This window comes from Eptatretus burgeri, chromosome 13 (genome assembly GCF_056783735.1).
Source record: "Eptatretus burgeri isolate ZD-2024b chromosome 13, Ebu_testis_v1, whole genome shotgun sequence".
In the NCBI taxonomy this organism is placed as follows: Eukaryota; Metazoa; Chordata; class Myxini; order Myxiniformes; family Myxinidae; genus Eptatretus; species Eptatretus burgeri.
The window spans coordinates 79084371-79102765 of record NC_140973.1 but is presented as its reverse complement, the minus strand read 5'-3'; the positions used below and the strand labels follow the sequence as shown (position 1 = coordinate 79102765).

The following is an 18395-nucleotide window of genomic DNA, read 5'->3' as shown; positions in this document are numbered from 1 at the left end:
TCTCTCTCAACTTTGCACATCTTGATTTGGCAACATTTTCCCATTCTTCTGAACAAAACTGTTCAAGTTCAGCCAAGTTGTATGGAGAGCATTGATTGACAGCAATCTTCAAGTCATTTCACAGATTTTTGATTGGATTTAGGTCGAGGCTCTGACTGGGCCACTCAAGGACATTTATCTTTTTGTTCCTTAGCCACTCGAGTGTAGCTTTGGCTGGGTGCTTCGGGTCATTGTCATGCTGAAAGGTGAACTTCCGTCCTAATTTCAGCTTTCTTGCAGAGAGCAGAAGGTTTTCCTCCAAGATTTTTCTGAATTTTGCTCCATCCATTTTCCCTTCTATCCTGACAAGTATCCCAGACTCTGCTGATGAGAAACATCCTTATAACATGGAGCTGCGACCATCATGCTTCACAGGAGGGATGGTGTTCTTTGGGTGATGTGCTGTTCTGTGTTTGCACCAAACATAACATTTTGCATTTAGACCAAAAAGTTCAAATTTGGTTTTGTCAGACCACAAAGCTTTTTGCCACATGGTTTCAGAATCTCTGGAGTACAAATGGGACCCAAAGTTGGCTTTTTTGAGTAATGGCTTCCTTCTTGCCACCGTGCTGTATAGGCCACACTTGTGGAGTGCTTGGGATATTGTTGTCACATGCACACAGTGACCAGTCTTTGCCATAAAAGACTGTAGCTCTTTCAAAGTTTCCATTGGCCTCTTGGTGGCCTCTCTGATCACTCTCCCCCTTGCTTGGTCATCCAGTTTGGAGGGACTGCCTGATCTAGGCAAGGTCATGGTGGTACCATATGCCTTCCACTTCATAATGATTGTCTTGATTGTGTTCCAAGGGATGTTCAAGGTCCTTGAAATATTTTTATACCCTTCCCCTGATCTATGCCTTTCCACAACTTTATCCCAGAGGTCTTGTGAAAGCTCCTTGGTTCTCATGGTTGAGTCTTTGCTGTGAAAGCTCCTTGCGTCTCATGGTTGAGTCTTTGCTGTGAAATGCTCCACCCAGCAGAGGAAACCTGCAAGAACAGCTGATTTTATTCTGAAATAATCAGAATCACTACGAGTTAACACAGGACTGGTGGAGGCCAATTGAGTTGGTGTGTGATTTTGAAGGTGATTCGTTACACCTGAGTAAATTTACAATTGTGAGTATAAAGGGGGGTGGACACTTATCCCACCAAGATATTATATTTTTGTCTTTTTAATTATTTTTCTGAAATTTGTCGAATTTGTTTTTCATTTGAAAGTTGTGGGTTACGATGTGTGAATGAAGATGAAAAAGTGTGATTTAATGCAATTTAATGCCAGGTTATAAGGCAACAAAAGGTGAAAAATTTGAATGGAGGTGTAGACTTTCTGGAGGCACTGTATACTATTGAAACCTGAGTATGTCCATTAATTACATACTATTGAAATGTGAGTCGGTGTATTGATTATATGTCGTATTGTAACGTAAGTATGTCTGTTGATTATGGATTGGAACATCTTAATTTCATATATATATAATTATGTATTTAATCGTATTAATTACTAATTACATAATACACCACACAAAACCACAAAAAAAAACATGCAAAGCAAGCCCTGGTGAGGGAACTAGCGATAAAAGGCAGTGACACCCACAGAGAGCAGACACCAGAACCAGAGGGAGACGGAGAGCCGCGAAGATCCATTGAGACCCAGAGAGGCTGAAGGGGACACTGGCATGCCAGACAATGCACACCACCAATGGAATAGGGTCTGAAGGAGTGCCTGCATTAAAGCATTGTTGGTGGCTGCCGATTCGCAAGACCAGCCTGAGACTTCACTCGGGAAAACCGCGCACACACCTACACCACACTGTCACTTCTCCTGTTCGTCTTGTATTCCTGGCCGACTAAAGAATAGCCAGAAACATAGTCCAGGTTAAGTGTGCCCTTCTGGATTCTCTATAATTTCTCTTATCTCCCCACACACCCCTCCACCCCCCACCCCTCCACCCCCCACCCCTCATCTCCATTCATGTGAGTTGCTGTGCATTTTGAGAGGTGGTGTCATCCCTCAGCATAATCAAATTTCCCATAAAACTATGTGCACGCTGAAACCACAGCATGTTCAAATTGACGAAACCTAACCAATCACGATGTCTTGGAAGTCAGTCTCCGGCAGTCTCCCGTGTCACTCATTATGGAGAGAGAGTCCATTCAAAATTGTGTCTTTGGAGTGGGATCCTTACCCTCCAGCTAATTTCACTTCATAAAAATGGGTGATCTGGATTGGGGTGAAGCCCGGTTGGGGAGGGGGGGTAGAGGTTAGGGATTAATTCAATATCGGGTTTAGTGGTTAATTGCATTAATTGAAAATGAAATAAAATGCTATGGAAGATGAACATGCCCAAAAGAGGATGGCCACTTCATGGATAACAGAGGGCCATAAATGGAAGATGGAGGATGAAACAGAGTTACTTCTCAGCAGCCCAGCCCCACCTACCAAATTCTTCCGAGCACCAGCGCTGGAGTAATGTTCCAAGGTGGCAACCAGAATGGAAGCCGGGCTAAACAAAATCGCAGTGAAAGCCAGCAGCAAGTGAATGCCAACAATGCCGAGACAACGAAAATGGAAGTCAGCTGGGACCTTATGTTGGCTAGCATGGACACCTGCCTCGAAGACGAGAGAGCTCACCAGTGGGGAAAGACAGCAAACTTTCAGACGAGAATCAGGGCTGGTGTGTGTGGCATGGCAAAGGTTAGTGTGGAGCCGGAGGAGAAGCTCGTGTGACACCAAGTATGAGGGTACAAGCAACTATGGTGGACATGTTAGACATCCCTGTGGTAAAGTGTGGAGAGGACCCCAAGGTGAGTAGAGGGTTGGACCCTGTGGCAAGTGGGAGTAGAGACCTCATGGTGAGAGATAGTGCAGACCCTTTGGACAGTGGAGCAACACAGCGCCAAGGGGGCAGTTCAGAGTCCCAAGGGATCATTGTAAAGCCAATAGGGGGCATAGTAGAGGATAATGGATAACATAGATAGAGATGGGGCAGTGAGGAGGGGTTGGGGAAAATGGAGGGTCAAAAAAAGCAGAAAACGATGCATAAATAAAATATATAACAAATAAAAACATTGAAATTATTTACTTTTTCATAAGTGTTGTCATGATTGGGGTTGGATGCAGTACATATTGCTTGTTGTAGGGTTATTCAGGTGTGGCAGGCTGTCGAGTTGATGTTGAAGGCTCAGAAGATGAAATGGAGGCTGATTCGCTTGGGATGTTTTTTTGAAGATCATAATGGAGATGAGTGGCTGCCTTCATTTTCTGTTCGTAGACCTCCTTGTAACATTTCAGGACATTCTCTACCTCCCTCCGCACCTTGGAACGTCTCATGCAGTCGGGATTGTGCTTATCACGAATGACTCGCTCAGAATGACGGAGCAGGAAGGACTGGCTCAGAATGATGGAGCAGGAACAACTTGCTCAGAATACTGTGGTGCAGCAAAAGCATCCGCAGAGAGTGAACGATTCGCTCAGAATGATGTCGTGCAGTTGTTGGTATTGAATAAAATCCGTGCTGTCGCAAAAATGCGTTATCAGAACACGCTCTACTTGGTAGCAACTGCTGACTGTATATCCCGATCGGGATAAGAACTGCACAACCATCGACTGTAGGGTGCTCGGCAAGCGGCTTAAGCACTCAATCAAGCACTCCAATTAATTGGTTGATAAGGACGGCTGGCTTGGCAAGATAGCTCTGTCCGAATGTTTCATCTATGTCTGAATTAGACAAATGAAAACTTTTTTTTAGCAGTCGGAACTGATGCTCAGTTCGATTCTGGACCTTAAATTTTGCAATTCGACTTAGTTTAAGAGATTCTCGAGATTATCGCATGTGTGGAAATGAAATAAAGCCACAAACACTGGCATCTCGGGGCCTTCATAAGCATTGCGATGTATCCAGCGATTTGTTGCGATGATGAACAGGCATTCGATAATATGAGTGAAGAAAGTGAAAAAAAAAACTTTGTTGTGAAGAAATTGTTGCAGCCTCTTCCAAGTCAAGGCATAGTTGAGCAGGCCAAAAAACAAGGTGGCTTCAGACCCCAGTGAGGTAACCCAGACCCCAGAGAGCCAGGTGTCCGATGATACACCTGATGAAGGATATAATTAAATACGGTCGTTAATTTTCTTCAAAAGGGGTGTTTTAATTAACCCAAACACCCAATTTTCACTCTTGTGTTTCCAAGGAGTTCCCTTCATATGCATTCAAAGTTTGAGGCTGCTAGGTTTCATGGTTTTTGAAGTTATGGAGGAGAGAGACACACACACACACACACACACACACACACACACACACACACACACACACACACACACACACACACACTTATTATTATAGATACGCCTTATTAAGCAGAATTGCAAGTCGACTAAAATTTACAATTCCTGGAGGAATTTACCCATCTGATGTTCTGGATAAATTAACCCATCCATAAGGATGAGTGCTTTGCTAGTAAGGGAAATAAGTTTGGTTGGAGAAAGGAGGGAGGGCGAGGTGAGAGGGTGAAGGAAGATGGGTAAAAAAATTTTATTTGTGCATACTGTTGTGCCAAAACAAAACCAGAGAGTTGGTGTCAAAGCCACCCAATGCTCGCCTGTTTATACATTTATCGATTTTAAAAGACTCGTCTAATAATTAATATTTTTTTATAAAGCATTGCAGTGAAATCTGATCCAAATAATTTTAAAGCAATCTATGTATTTGTATATTGTAATCAGTAACAAGAGCGCAAGTGAGCACAATATACGCCCGAACAAGAAGGTATACACAGAATTGTGTAACTACATGGAAAACAGCATCCTGATTGCCATGGCAACCACTTTAGATGACGAACGTATGTCACGACACACCGTCTCCACAGTCTGTACCTATGTACCAAATATGAAACGTGAAAGTTGAAAACTTTGGGAGTTGGAGTGTGGACAGGAACGGATGGAAAACAGCATCCTGTTTGCCATGGCAACCACTTTAGATGACGAACGTATGTCGCGACACACTGTCTCCACAGTCTGTACATCGGTACCAAATATGAAACGTGAAAGTTGAAAACTTTGGGAGTTGGAGTGTGGACAGGAACGGATGGAAAACAGCATCCTGTTTGCCATGGCAACCACTTTAGATGACGAACGTATGTCGCGACACACTGTCTCCACAGTCTGTACATCGGTACCAAATATGAAACGTGAAAGTTGAAAACTTTGGGAGTTGGAGTGTGGACAGGAACGGATGGAAAACAGCATCCTGTTTGCCATGGCAACCACTTTAGATGACGAACGTATGTCGCGACACACTGTCTCCACAGTCTGTACATCGGTACCAAATATGAAATGTGAAAGTTGAAAACTTTGGGAGTTAGAGTGCGAACTGGAACGGATGGATGGACGGACGGACAGAGAGACAAACAGACGGACGGACGGACGGACGACCAGTATCACATAATACGCCCCGATATATATATATATATATATATATATATATATATATATATATATATATATATATATATATATATATATATATATATATATATATACACATATATATATATATATATATATATATATATATATATATATATATATATATATATATATATATATATATATATATATATATATATATATATATATATACATATATATATATATATATATATATATATATATATATACATATATAAATATACATATACATATATATATATATATATATATATATATATATATATATATATATATATATATATATATATCGGGCGTATAAAAAATAATGTGGTAGATAAAAACATTAGAAAGGAAAAAATAACTTGCACCAAAAACTTTAACATTTTCACGCTCACGCCGGGGGTATCGCTATGGCTTTCTGTTCTTCGAACAGGCGAGCTAAAAACCAATCCCTCCGTTTTCATTCACCATTAATTTTTTTTTTCATATATATTTTTTCTCTTATTTCAGATCATGATAACTGAAGTATTGTAGGAAAGGATGCTCTGGACAAATGATGAAAAGGCTTTTTCTGTAGAATCCGACATCAAAACTCAAAGAAAGTTCAAGAGAAAATCTAACTACAGAGATGCCCCATGCAAAGAGATAATCTTAAAATGGTCGGAGAAATTTCTAGAGCAAGGAACTGAGCACAACTCGAACTCAAAATCAACGGAGAGACCGACTCATTCTGGACGCCCTTCACAGAGAACTCCTCAGGTCATTGAAATGGTCCAACAGTTAGTCGGAAGCAGAACAAAAAAGTCGCTTCACTGCCACAGTCAAGAACTTGGACTGGCAGTGTTAAGTCTCAGGAGGCTTCTCCACGATGACATAAAGCGCTATCCATACAGAATACAAGGCAGACACAAACACATTGACACAGATAACAACAAGCGTCATGAAATGGCTTGGTGGTTTGTGGAGGGAATTAAGGAGGGAACCTGGTTTTCTCAAAAGTCCTTTGATTCTCCGACGAAGCTCACTTTTTGCTTAATGGCAAAATCAAGTCAAGAAACATTGTCTGCTGGGGCATGGTACTGCCCAATGAGGTTCCTCCAGAGACCCTTACATTCAATAAAGCACATAGCCTGGTGTGCAATGAGCAAGCATGACAGCATTGGACCATTCTGGTTTGATGGACCATTCTGGGTTGAAGATGAGGACGGTAATGCCATGGCCATCTACATTAACATGCTGAATGAGTTCTGGGATGCTCTTGGTCATAGGAGAAGGTAAAAATGAGAATTTGACCACAAATTGATCCCGTGAGTGGGTGACAAGCCACTTCAGTGAGAAAGCGATTGGACGATGCTTCAGCGTCGAGTGGTCTCCACATTCCCCTGATCTGAGCCCACGAGATTATTTATCTTGGGGGAATAAAAATGAATGTATTGTGGATTGTTTTATAGGTTTTTTGGTTTTTTTTTTGGCACATCCTGTATGATAAATGGAGGACCACAAACGACCAAAGCAGTGACAGGCCAAGAGTACATTGTGACTTGTATAGCGTGGAGCAAAAACATAGGTATTTCACAAAGGGAAAGTTTTGGGGATCTGTCAGAATGACAGAAATGATTCTGTTTCATGGAGGGAGAGGAGAGGAAGTTGGGGGAGGGAGGTTAGGATAATCGGAGAGGCATGTGTTTCGCCTGGAGGAAAAGTCGGAAAACTTGCTTGTCGTGGATCTTACATTCGGTCTCTCGACAAAGACTGTGTACTTCATTTACATTGTGTGCGTCAGTCTGTACAATGTACAAGTCTGCATTTACTCTCTAATGCTATGACCACAGATAGTGTGGTTGTTGTCAATCATTGAAAGGGTCATCCATCTGGATATATTTTGAAAAATTGGCTGAATATTTGATCCCCTCCCCCTTTGTTCCTTTTTCCTACATACTTATCCCAATCCTTCCCTCCTATTATTCTTCCCTCCTCCTCTCCCTCTTCATGCGTTAAAATCCACATACTCCCCTTTTCTCTCTCTTATCTCAATTTTTTTTTTAATCATCCCTTCCAGCATTTTCCCCTTGCATCATAGGATGTACACCACTTCAAATAAAATAGTCCATGGTCCTGAAGAGAGCTATATCTATCTCTATCTCTCTCTCTCTCTCTCTCTCTCTCTCTCTCTCTCTCTCTCTCTCTCTCTCTCTCTCTCTCTCTCTCTCTCTCTCTCTCTCTCTCTCTCTCTCTCTCTCTCTCTCTCCTCTGTTTCCACTATCCCTGATATTCCACTATCCTTTTCTCTCTCCTTGCTTGCGATATGTTGTTGTGCATTATATGATATGTGTCTATCTTAGCCAGCATGTTCTTTCATGATTCATCGTTTATTCTCGTGTATCAACTCTAGTGCCTAAGATCAGGGTCTACATTTCCTTTGAACATTAAGACATGAGTCACTCGTAAGCATGTCCTCCATGTGCATGTAGTGTTAACATGACGATGTCAGGACCTTACCAGGAGAAGCTTTGCCCCTTTGTCTTGCATTCTGCCGTGATTCTTTCATCCACGGAAATATCTTCCTGGAGTACTCGCCTCCTAGGATGCCTTGTCCTGGAAGGCTGCCTTGGTTCGAGTTATCCGACTCGGACGAGGGTGATAGTGGGGCGGGACCGACCTTTCCACAGGCCATCAAGCCATCGCCACTGTCCAGGGTGTCCGCAGCAGAGAGCTTGTCGTTCCCATGGCGTGGTCGTTTTTCGAGAGGGCAGTGCGTAAGCTGGCAGTCTCCCACTTCCAAAGTATCGGTGAAAAAAGATGCCCTTCTGGGACTGAAGCTCAGACCCGGTGCTCCATGGACGTAAGGAAAGGCCGGGCCTACCCCGGCTGGTTCGTAGTATCCCACTTTGTGCATGGCTTGGAACTCGGCCGTTGTTCGGTCCTTGCGCGGCGACTGCAAGAAACCAAATCTCGTTTGAGTACATGTCATGTACAGCATTGCACACTCTGTAAATGGGAGTCTCTCTTACACATAATGTCAAACAGAGATAGCTAGGTAGTAGATGAGAGATTACAACAATTGCTCAGGCTTTTTATCCTGCCATTCAGCAATGGCCCGAGAATGTGTCGCAAATAAATCAAACATGTCCATAATAGTTACCCATCCTCCAAATAATTTGGACGCCATTTTTAAAAGTTTGGTCCACAGGAGGAGCAAATGTCTAGCAGATAAACACTTCCATTAGTGGTCATACAAAACAAGTGATAAACATTCAGTTATAATTACGAGGGAGAAAATCAACACATCTATTTGGGTTAGGGGGCAGGGTGAGACCTGACAATGAAATTGTGAAATCGCTAGCTTGGATGTTGATAACGTGTTGTTCTTTGTGCAACTACAGTTGTGTTACTTCTTATTCTTTCGTATGCAGCACAAGGCTGTGGGGCAGCATCATTGGCTGAAGGTGTGGCTGCACCGCTGATCAAATGTCCTTTGTAGGTTACGGGAGGAATTTGTAATTTGTTCATGGTGCCATCGATAGCTCGCCTCCTCTTCGCAAAGGACACCATGGGATCTTTAACGTCCACCAACTAATGTCGGAAGATGGGACACCCGGTTTTATGTCCATCCGAGGGACGGCACACACAATCCTATCCAGATTCCTCCGGATGACTCCATCCTTGCTTCTATCTTATTCGGGTTCCTTCTGATGATTCCAATGCAGGTCTTCTGTTTGATTGATGAATCACCCTGTCTGGGAAACATTGGGATAAAAGTTTATAGCTGGAGGTGAGTGTGCATACCTCTAGCTCGGCCATCCTGTCAGCCCGGTTGTGTTACTCATGTGATTTAATGATTCTCTTTTGAAGTGTTTTCGTCTCCACTTGCCATATTTCTAATCCAGGTGATGTGTGCGAATGGGATGTAATTTCAGTTTTATACTTACCTATCAGTAGCTCTGCTGAACTACTGCTCTTCAATGCACTTCCGAGAATTCCGATTGAAGGGTTCGTGTGCAAACCTCAGAGGTCCGTACGGCAGAATACGAAAAGTGCTTATATTTTGTTGTTGTTCATATTTGTTCGAGTGATTTTATGTCAGATGTTGTGTATTTCGTCTCACTTGAGGTGTTTGTAGAAGGTTCACGGGTAATTGTATTAGCTTTATTTGGAAGTGGTAGGCCAAGACCTACTTGTTTGTCGCTCATAGTTCAGCATTTAAGTCAGTTGGAAATATGGTTGGGGAAAGGTTTAACAGGGAATGCGGGAATAGGGAAATAAGGAGAAGAGAATAAGATTACAATTGGTGTGATAGATGCTCGATTTGGGCCATATCAGGGATAGTGGAAACAGAGGGTAGTCATTGTTGGAGGAAGTGTGAAGAAGTTGCTGTCATGAAGATAATTGTTGCAAGGCTGAAAGAATGGATAGATATTTTACAGCAGGTATCAGAATGTGAATAATTTGTCGAGAAAAGTTGGTTACGTTTGTGGAGTAAGTTTGCAGAGGAGATGGGCAATGGTGAGGGTGTAGCAAGTGCAGGTAATGGTGAGGGTGCAGCAAGTGCAGGCTGAGGTGAGGGTGTTGCAAATGCAAGTAGTGGTGAGGGTGTAGCAAATGTAGGCAGTGGTGAGGGTGCAATGAGTGCAAGCAGTGGTTAGGGTGTAGCGCGTGTAGGCAGTGGTAAGGGTGTAGCGAGTGCAGGAAGTGGTTGGGGTGTAGCAAGTGCAAGCAGTGGTGAGGGTGTAGTGAGTGCAGGCAGTGGTGAGGGTGTGGCAATAAAGATAGGTCGGAATGAGGCCAGGGAGACATTGTTTGTTGGCAATTAAACTATAAAATATCGAGAATTTTCATTCTACGGAAAGAATCATAGATATTGAGTTATGTGCAGTTTTGAAGGAGCAGGAGTTTGTGACATTGAAGGAAGGGTAAATGATATTGTATCGGGTCACAGTAGGAAGAAGTTGGTTGTGGTACGCCGAGGAGGAAATTATTTAGGGAAAGTTTACTCTGAGATTTTGAAAAATAGATACAGGATATTGGGTAAGCTGCTGCAAGCAAAGCGTTGTGAGGTCGTGTTTTGTGGGATTCTCACAAGATTAGGAAATGGAATAGAATTTATGAGCAGAGTGATAGGTGTCAACCAATAGCTAAAAGAATGGTGTCGGGAGGAAGGTTTTGCACTTAGGAAGCAGTGGGAATCATGTTGGGGGCAATGAGAGTGTTTCTAGAATGATGACAAACGCCAAATAGAAAGGGGGCAGCAAGGTTTGCAGTGGGAATTTAGGCTTTTTGTTTTGTTTAGGTCAACGGAGGGTGTAGAAACAAGAAAGGAAGGAACTAATTATGTAATTGTGATGAGTAAGGCCAAACTAGAAAATAGAATTTCAGGAAGGGAAAAGTTAAACATATTCTATACCAATGCCAGGAGTATAAATAATAAGATGGAAGAGTTTGAGGCCAAAGTAGAAAGCGAGGAGTTCGATATAGTTGCAGTGAGTGTGACATGGTTTAAGGAGAAGAGTAACTGGAGGACAGGATTAGAAGGCTACAAGGTGTATCGGTATGATAGGAAGGAGAGAATAGGAGGAGGAGTAGCAATCTGGGTAAAGGACAGCATTGCATCAAGAGAAAGGGGTGACGTGAATGAGGGAATGAACGTAGAGGATTCTGTATGGATAGACATTAGAGATTGAAAAAACAGTAAGATACTGGTAGGATGCTTTTACAGGGCTTTGGCTGTAAGGGAAGAGGAGGAAGTACATGAAGAATTCAAAAGGGCATGTGTGGTAAGGGAAGAGTATTGATTATGGGGGATTTTAACTTGCCAGGGATAGATTGGGTCCAGGAACAGGGAAAGGGCAGAAGAGATGAGGATTTTCTATATTTAGTCCAGGATTGCTTTTCAACCCAGTTTGTAGAAAAGCCCACTCAAGGGAGTACAGTGTTCGACCTCCATTTAAGTAACGATCCCAATATCGTGGAGGAGGTGGAGTTAGGGGAGCATTTAGGATCAAGTTACCATAACATTGTGTGTGCAAGGATTCTGTTAAGAGTTAGAGTTCATGATAGTATAGTAAGGCTGTTAGATTTCATGAAGGCAAACCTTGAGGGTAATGAGGAGAGAGCTATATGATGTAGGTTGGGAGAAGCTAACAAGAGGACAATCAGCATCAGTGAAATAGGAAACCTTCAAGGAGCAAATGTGTAGAGTGCAGAGTAAGTACATTCCAATGAGGTGTAAAACGAGAAGCAGAAAGAGACCAGAGTGGTTGAGTAGTGAGATATGGAATGCTATGAAGGAGAAGCAGAAGGCATTTATTAGGTACCATATAAAACTAGATGGTATTCATAGAATACATACCCTGCACAGTCTTGAGAAGGACTTGGTGCAAGCCAACTCTTTTGTTTTTTTAAGGTTTTTCTTTTCTTTGATCCAATGTGGCCACCATACCACGTGACCCATGACATCATCTTTATCAAACCATATTTCCCATGGGAAGTTGATGAATTCATTAAATTGTGCATTGGTCGCTTAAGCGGATTCTCCTATGAAGATTTTCAAAGATTTTCCTTGAGATCCAATATGGCTGCTAGACCATGTGACACCTCCATCCATCCATCCATTGGGACCATGCACTGTGCAGAGCGTTGGTGCTGCCTCAGCAGTCTCCTTGGCTATTGGGCACAAAACTGGACGGGTCGCCACTCTGACACAGGATACTCAAATGCCTCCATCATCCCAGCAATCTGGTACTCATTTTGCCGATCTCAGAAGGATGACAGGCTTAGTCAACCCCACCTGATATTAATTCAACAGCAGAGTGGGATTTAAACTCAGGATCCTAGGATCCCAAGCCCACCACCCTTTCCATTAAAGCAACACCAGGCATACACATGACACATGATGGTCATTTTTATGAAAATCCTGTTCAAATTTCAAGTCAATGGGATGAAAATTAAGGATGTAAGAAATTTGCCCAATGTTGACCTCAAAAAATAATTGGTGGTTGAATTCAATGACCAAATGTGTAAATTCTCTTCAAATTTCAAGTCAATTGGATGAAATTGACAATTTTAGAAATAAGGCCGATGATGACCTTTTGGTCCATGTTGACCTCAAAAATAATTGGATGGTTGAATTCAGTGACATGAAATAGAAATCCTCTTTAAATTTCAACTCAATCGGATGAAAATTGAGGATTTTAGAAATATCATCTTATTTGTTGACCTTTGGCCGATGTTGACCTTTTGACATTTTGACCTCAAAAACAATAGGCTTCTTCCTTATGACAAACTCTACCATACGTTGAAGTTTCGGGAAGATCGGTTTAAAATTGTGACCTGCAGACGATAGACAGACAAACAAAAAGACAGACAAATAAACAGACAAGCCGGTAGGCGGACATGGATAGTCGACTACCCAATATAACCTGACGCGATGGGCCCGTTCGATGGGGAATGACCTGAGGATTAAGCACAAGAAAATTCATGATTCAAGCTTAAAGGGTTAATGCTGCAGATTGTTTTTTCGTTAAAATACCCCCACATTTAGAGGTTTTTCGGCCGTTGCTAGGCAACGGAGGGGTCCATAGCAACGGTTCTTTCTCACACATAACTAGGACATACCATGAACCTACCATACCAGTTTCATGTATATCTGACTCATAGTCTCTGAGATATAACGAACTTCGTTTTTTTTTTTTTTAATTGTTTTTGACCAGGGTTCATTCAAAGTGTATCTTCTCCGACAGTTTTCATAGGATCCGGCTGTAAAATTTTGACAATATGGCTGAATGTACTGCCCACAGTTGCTCGTGGCCCAATTTTTTGATTTTCGGAAAAAATGATTTTTTTATGATTTTACAAAAATTTCAAAGTCCCGTTGCTCGTCAACGGTGGTGTCCATAGCAACGGTTCTCATTTGCACACAACTAGGTTATGGTTATGAACCTACCAACCAAGTTTAATCAAAATCGCCATTGTATTAACGGAGCACTGGACCGAACAGAGAGACAGACAGACAGACAGACAAACATATCGATGGAAATACTGATAAGGTAGAACAAGGGGAGAACAAATTTCAAAATTTTTTTTTGAAAAATTTTTTTTTTCTTCGACGAGATCGACTACCCGACAGAAAAACAAAATCTACTGACCAATATACATGAAAAATCTTCGATTTTGCAAGTTACAAACAAACAGGCAGAGAGGAGTGAAAATACAACCACCTTCACCTTCGGCGGCAGAGGTAATAATTGGATTTGGTTGTGATAAGAAAGAGACAGTTGTGGAGGGCTAAGGATTGTAAGACAGTGGCAGGAGAGCATGTTACCACCTGTGGTGTTTGTGGTACAGATGAAGAAAAGCAGGGACGTTAAGAGCAGGAGTCAGAAGATTATTAGATGGGGGAAGTGGAGGGGAAATGTCCTCATCTTACTGTAATTCACCGTCTGTCTGTCCGTCTGTTCCCAGGTACCGCCAAAACGGCTGAACCGATTGCAACCATTTTTTGGGTGTGTAATCTTGGGACCCCTTGGAGTAAAGTAGGTATAAATATAATAGCATGACCGCCTTGATGGCTCCTGTAGGGAGCGGGTGCTTTTAGTAGAGTACAAGGAGAGTTTGAGGGTTAGGTATGAGCAACTTAGCAAATAAGCAGAAGGTTTGGAGGAGGACTGGAAGAAGTATGGAGAGAGGTTTAGGGTAATTGCAGAAGTTTGTGTGGAAGGACGTCAGGGAAGAGTGTATCGTCGAGAGATAGAAACCAGGTATGGTGGAGGGAGGAGGTCATGAAGGCAGTTGATGAAAATATGGACGTTTGGAAGAGGATGGAGAAGATCAAGGATCGGGGGAGGCAGCCGGATGCCAGGTTGCTGCACCTGTATGAGCAAAAGAAGAAAGCAGCAACGAGAGCTGTGGATAAGACAAAGAATATGGAAGAGGAGGTGTACAACACGTTTGAAGAGGATGGTGGGAGGAAGATGATATATAAATTGGCTCGTGACAGGGATGAGAATGATAAGGACATGGGGGGGGGTGATTGAGGATAGTGGCGGGAGGCTAGTGACAAAGAGGGGGGCAGTGTTGAAGGTGTGGAGAGGATATTTCAGAGTTGTTGAATCGAGAATGAAGCAACGGCGAGCTTGAACTACTATGGTACGTAGAGGGGAAAGTGGAGCTGGTGGAGATCACAGAGGAAGAAGGGGGGGACAGCATTGAAAAGGATGAAGAAGAGAAGAGCACCAATCATTGATGAGGTGTGTACAGAGATGATAATTGTGACATAAGAAGTCGGAATCAGTTGGACGAAGAGGCTGTTGAATATATGTATGAGATTCCGGAGGTTTTGAGGACAGGGTTAATTGTGCCGATATGAAAGGGGAAGGGTGATGTTCAAGATCCAAGGAAGTATGGTGCACCATGCTCCAAAGTCTGGCAATGAAGGGGCCGGGGAGGATTCTGGACGGGAGGATAAGGAAGAGGGTGGAGATGGAGATTGGAGAAGAGTGGCAGTGGTGTAGAAAGGGTAAGGAGATGATGAATAGGATGTTTGGGCTGAGACAGCTGGTGGAGAAGATGTTGGAGGTGCAAGGTGAGATATCATTGGGATATGTGGACCTGCAGAAGGTCTCCGACACTGTCCCAAGAGAAATGGTGATGGCACCACAGATGGATGGGAGTGCCGGAAGCAGAAGTCAGCTTGGTGGAAAGGATGTACAAGGTGTATAAGTGATTTTCTATTTAATACATCTGTTTGGACCTTTCAGGAAAGAAAAACATTCAATAATTGTAAGCATAAATGAAACCCACATAATGCTGGAGATAAATTAAATTGGCTAAGCCTGTAAAATATGTTGAAATCATGAATTCTGTGGAAATATATATATATATATATATATATATATATATATATATATATATATATATATATATATATATATATATATATATATATATATATATATATATATATATATATATATATATATATATATATATATATATATATATATATATATATATATATATATATATATATATATATATATATATATATATATATTCCTGCTTTAACCGGGCATAGTGGCGTGCGCCTGTAATCCGGCTACTCGGAGGCTTGGGTTGGAGGATCGCTTGAGGACGGGTGCTCTGCACTGGGCTGCGCTATGAGAGGGTGTAGGGCAGCCCGGAATCATGGCGAAACCCAATCCATATCCCTATGTTGTAAGAGGCGACCAGGGTTGCGTCAGGAAGGGCATCCGGCGTAAAACCTCTGCCAAATCAGTATGCGGATCATAACGGATGATCCGCTGTGGTGACCCCTAACGGGAGCAGCCGAAAGACGAACAACAACATATTCCTGCTTTAGTAATAATTTGTTATATCTGAATTTACTTTTATATGTGCGTGTTTAAAGGAATGCTTTGCACGAGCCGTGAAGCCAGAGGCCTGGATGTCTTATCGTGCACAAGCACAGCTTACGACATGATCTTATCTTGCCTACTCACTTATTAAAACCTACTCCCTCTAAGACTTCACTTTCACAAGAGTATACAAAGCATTGAAACAGCCGGATGGAATGTGAGAACATGTAGGGAGAATGTCACACACTCGTGTGTATAAACTGCTTGAAACTTTGTTTGCTCCTCCTTGGAATTGTAATGTGAAAGTGTTCCCATATTTATTTTGCTTTGCTAAATTGTGTTCTTTAAAAGTGATGATAAATCTAATGTGTGCTTATCGAATTGACTAAGAACTATTTAGTCACCTGGAAAAGTAAAAATGAACTCCAGACAAACTAGTATATACATGATTGAATAACTTTATATCTTGGTTTGCCTTACATTGAATAACTGTATATCTTAGTTTGCCTTACATTGAATAACTGTATATCATGGTTTGTCTTACATTGAATAACTTTATATCTTGGTTTGCCTTACATTGAATAACTTTATATCTTGGTTTGCCTTACATTGAATAACTTTATATCTTGGTTTGCCTTACATTGAATAACTTTATATCTTGGTTTGCCTTACATTGAATAACTTTATATCTTGGTTTGCCTTAAATTGAATAACTGTATATCATGGTTTGCTTTACATTGAATAACTTTATATCTTGGTTTGCCTTACATTGAATAACTTTATATCTTGGTTTGCCTTACATTGAATAATTTTATATCTTTGTTTGCCTTACATTGAATAACTTTATATCTTGGTTTGCCTTACATTGAATAACTTTATATCTTGGTTTGCCTTAAATTGAATAACTGTATATCATGGTTTGCCTTACATTGAATAACTTTATATCTTCGTATTCCTTACATTGAATAACTTTATATCTTGGTTTGCCTTAAATTGAATAACTGTATATCATGGTTTGCCTTACATTGAATAACTTTATATCTTCGTTTTCCTTACATTGAATAACTTTATATCTTGGTTTGCTTACATTGAATAACTTTATATCTTGGTTCGCCTTAAATTGAATAACTTTATATCTTGGTTTACCTGACATTGAATAACTTTATATCTTGGTTTGCCTTACATTGAATAACTTTATATCTTGGTTTGCCTTACATTGAATAACTTTATATCTTGGTTTGCCTTACATTGAATAACTTTAAATCTTGGTTTGCCTGACATTGAATAACTTTATATCTTGGTTTGCCTTACATTGAATAACTTTATATTTTGGTTTGCCTTACATTGAATAACTTTATATTTTGGTTTGCCTTACATTGAATAACTTTATATCTTGGTTTGCCTTACATTGAATAACTTTATATCTTGGTTTGCCTTACATTGAATAACTTTATATCTTGGTTTGCCTTACATTGAATAACTTTAAATCTTGGTTTGCCTTACATTGAATAACTTTATATCTTGGTTTGCCTTATATTGAATAACTTTATATTTTAGTTTGCCTTACATTGAATAACTTTATATTTTGGTTTGCCTGACATTGAATAACTTTATATCATGGTTTGCCTGACATTGAATAACTTTATATCTTGGTTTGCCTGACATTGAATAACTTTATATCTTGATTTGCCTTACATTGAATAACTTTATATCTTGATTTGCCTTACATTGAATAACTTTAAATCTTGGTTTGCCTGACATTGAATAACTTTATATCTTGGTTTGCCTTACATTGAATAACTTTATATCTTGGTTTGCCTTACATTGAATAACTTTATATTTTGGTTTGCCTTACATTGAATAACTTTATATCATGGTTTGCCTTACATTGAATAACTTTATATCTTGGTTTGCCTTACATTGAATAACTTTATATCATGGTTTGCTTTACATTGAATAACTTTATATCTTGGTTTGCCTTACATTGAATAACTTTATATCTTGGTTTGCCTTACATTGAATAACTTTATATCTTGGTTTGCCTTACATTGAATAACTTTATATCTTGGTTTGCCTTACATTGAATAACTTTATATCTTGGTTTGCCTTACATTGAATAACTTTATATCTTGGTTTGCCTTACATTGAATAACTTTATATCATGGTATTGAATAATTTTTCATATTCGAATTTTGCTTTATGCTTAAAGTAATATTGTAGCAATAACCACTTACTTCTCTATCCCAATGAACAAGCTTAGTAAAACAGAGGAGAAATCGTTCCCTGACTGTTATCTGCATACAAGCAGCTATGTGCATTTCTTCATTGATTAAGACTTCTCCCTGACACCTTGAGAAAAGATGCTTTTCCTGTTTTGCTATTTGATGAAACTTGTGAATTCATCCCTCCCCCATTCTCAGGATAGATCATGGGTAGTTTCTTGTCATGTTTTGCTAAACCACCCCATTGCACCATTACTTGCTTGAGAGTATATTAGGGATATTCTGCCAGGTATTTCGTTGGAGAGATTCATCGACTGCAAGCTGCACTTTCATTCTGTG

At 40.7% G+C, this 18395-nt stretch overlaps 1 protein-coding gene across 1 annotated transcript in view; it reads right to left on the bottom strand.

The window, feature by feature from the left end:
• Positions 1-18395, bottom strand: part of LOC147014879 (homeobox protein Hox-A3-like) — a 69260-nt gene that overhangs the window by 14702 nt on the left and 36163 nt on the right. The window contains exon 2 of the mRNA XM_085853299.1: positions 7985-8420. Coding sequence (XP_085709425.1) covers positions 7985-8381 — 397 coding nt within the window. The 5' untranslated portion in view covers positions 8382-8420. The remainder of the gene's footprint in view (positions 1-7984; positions 8421-18395) is intronic.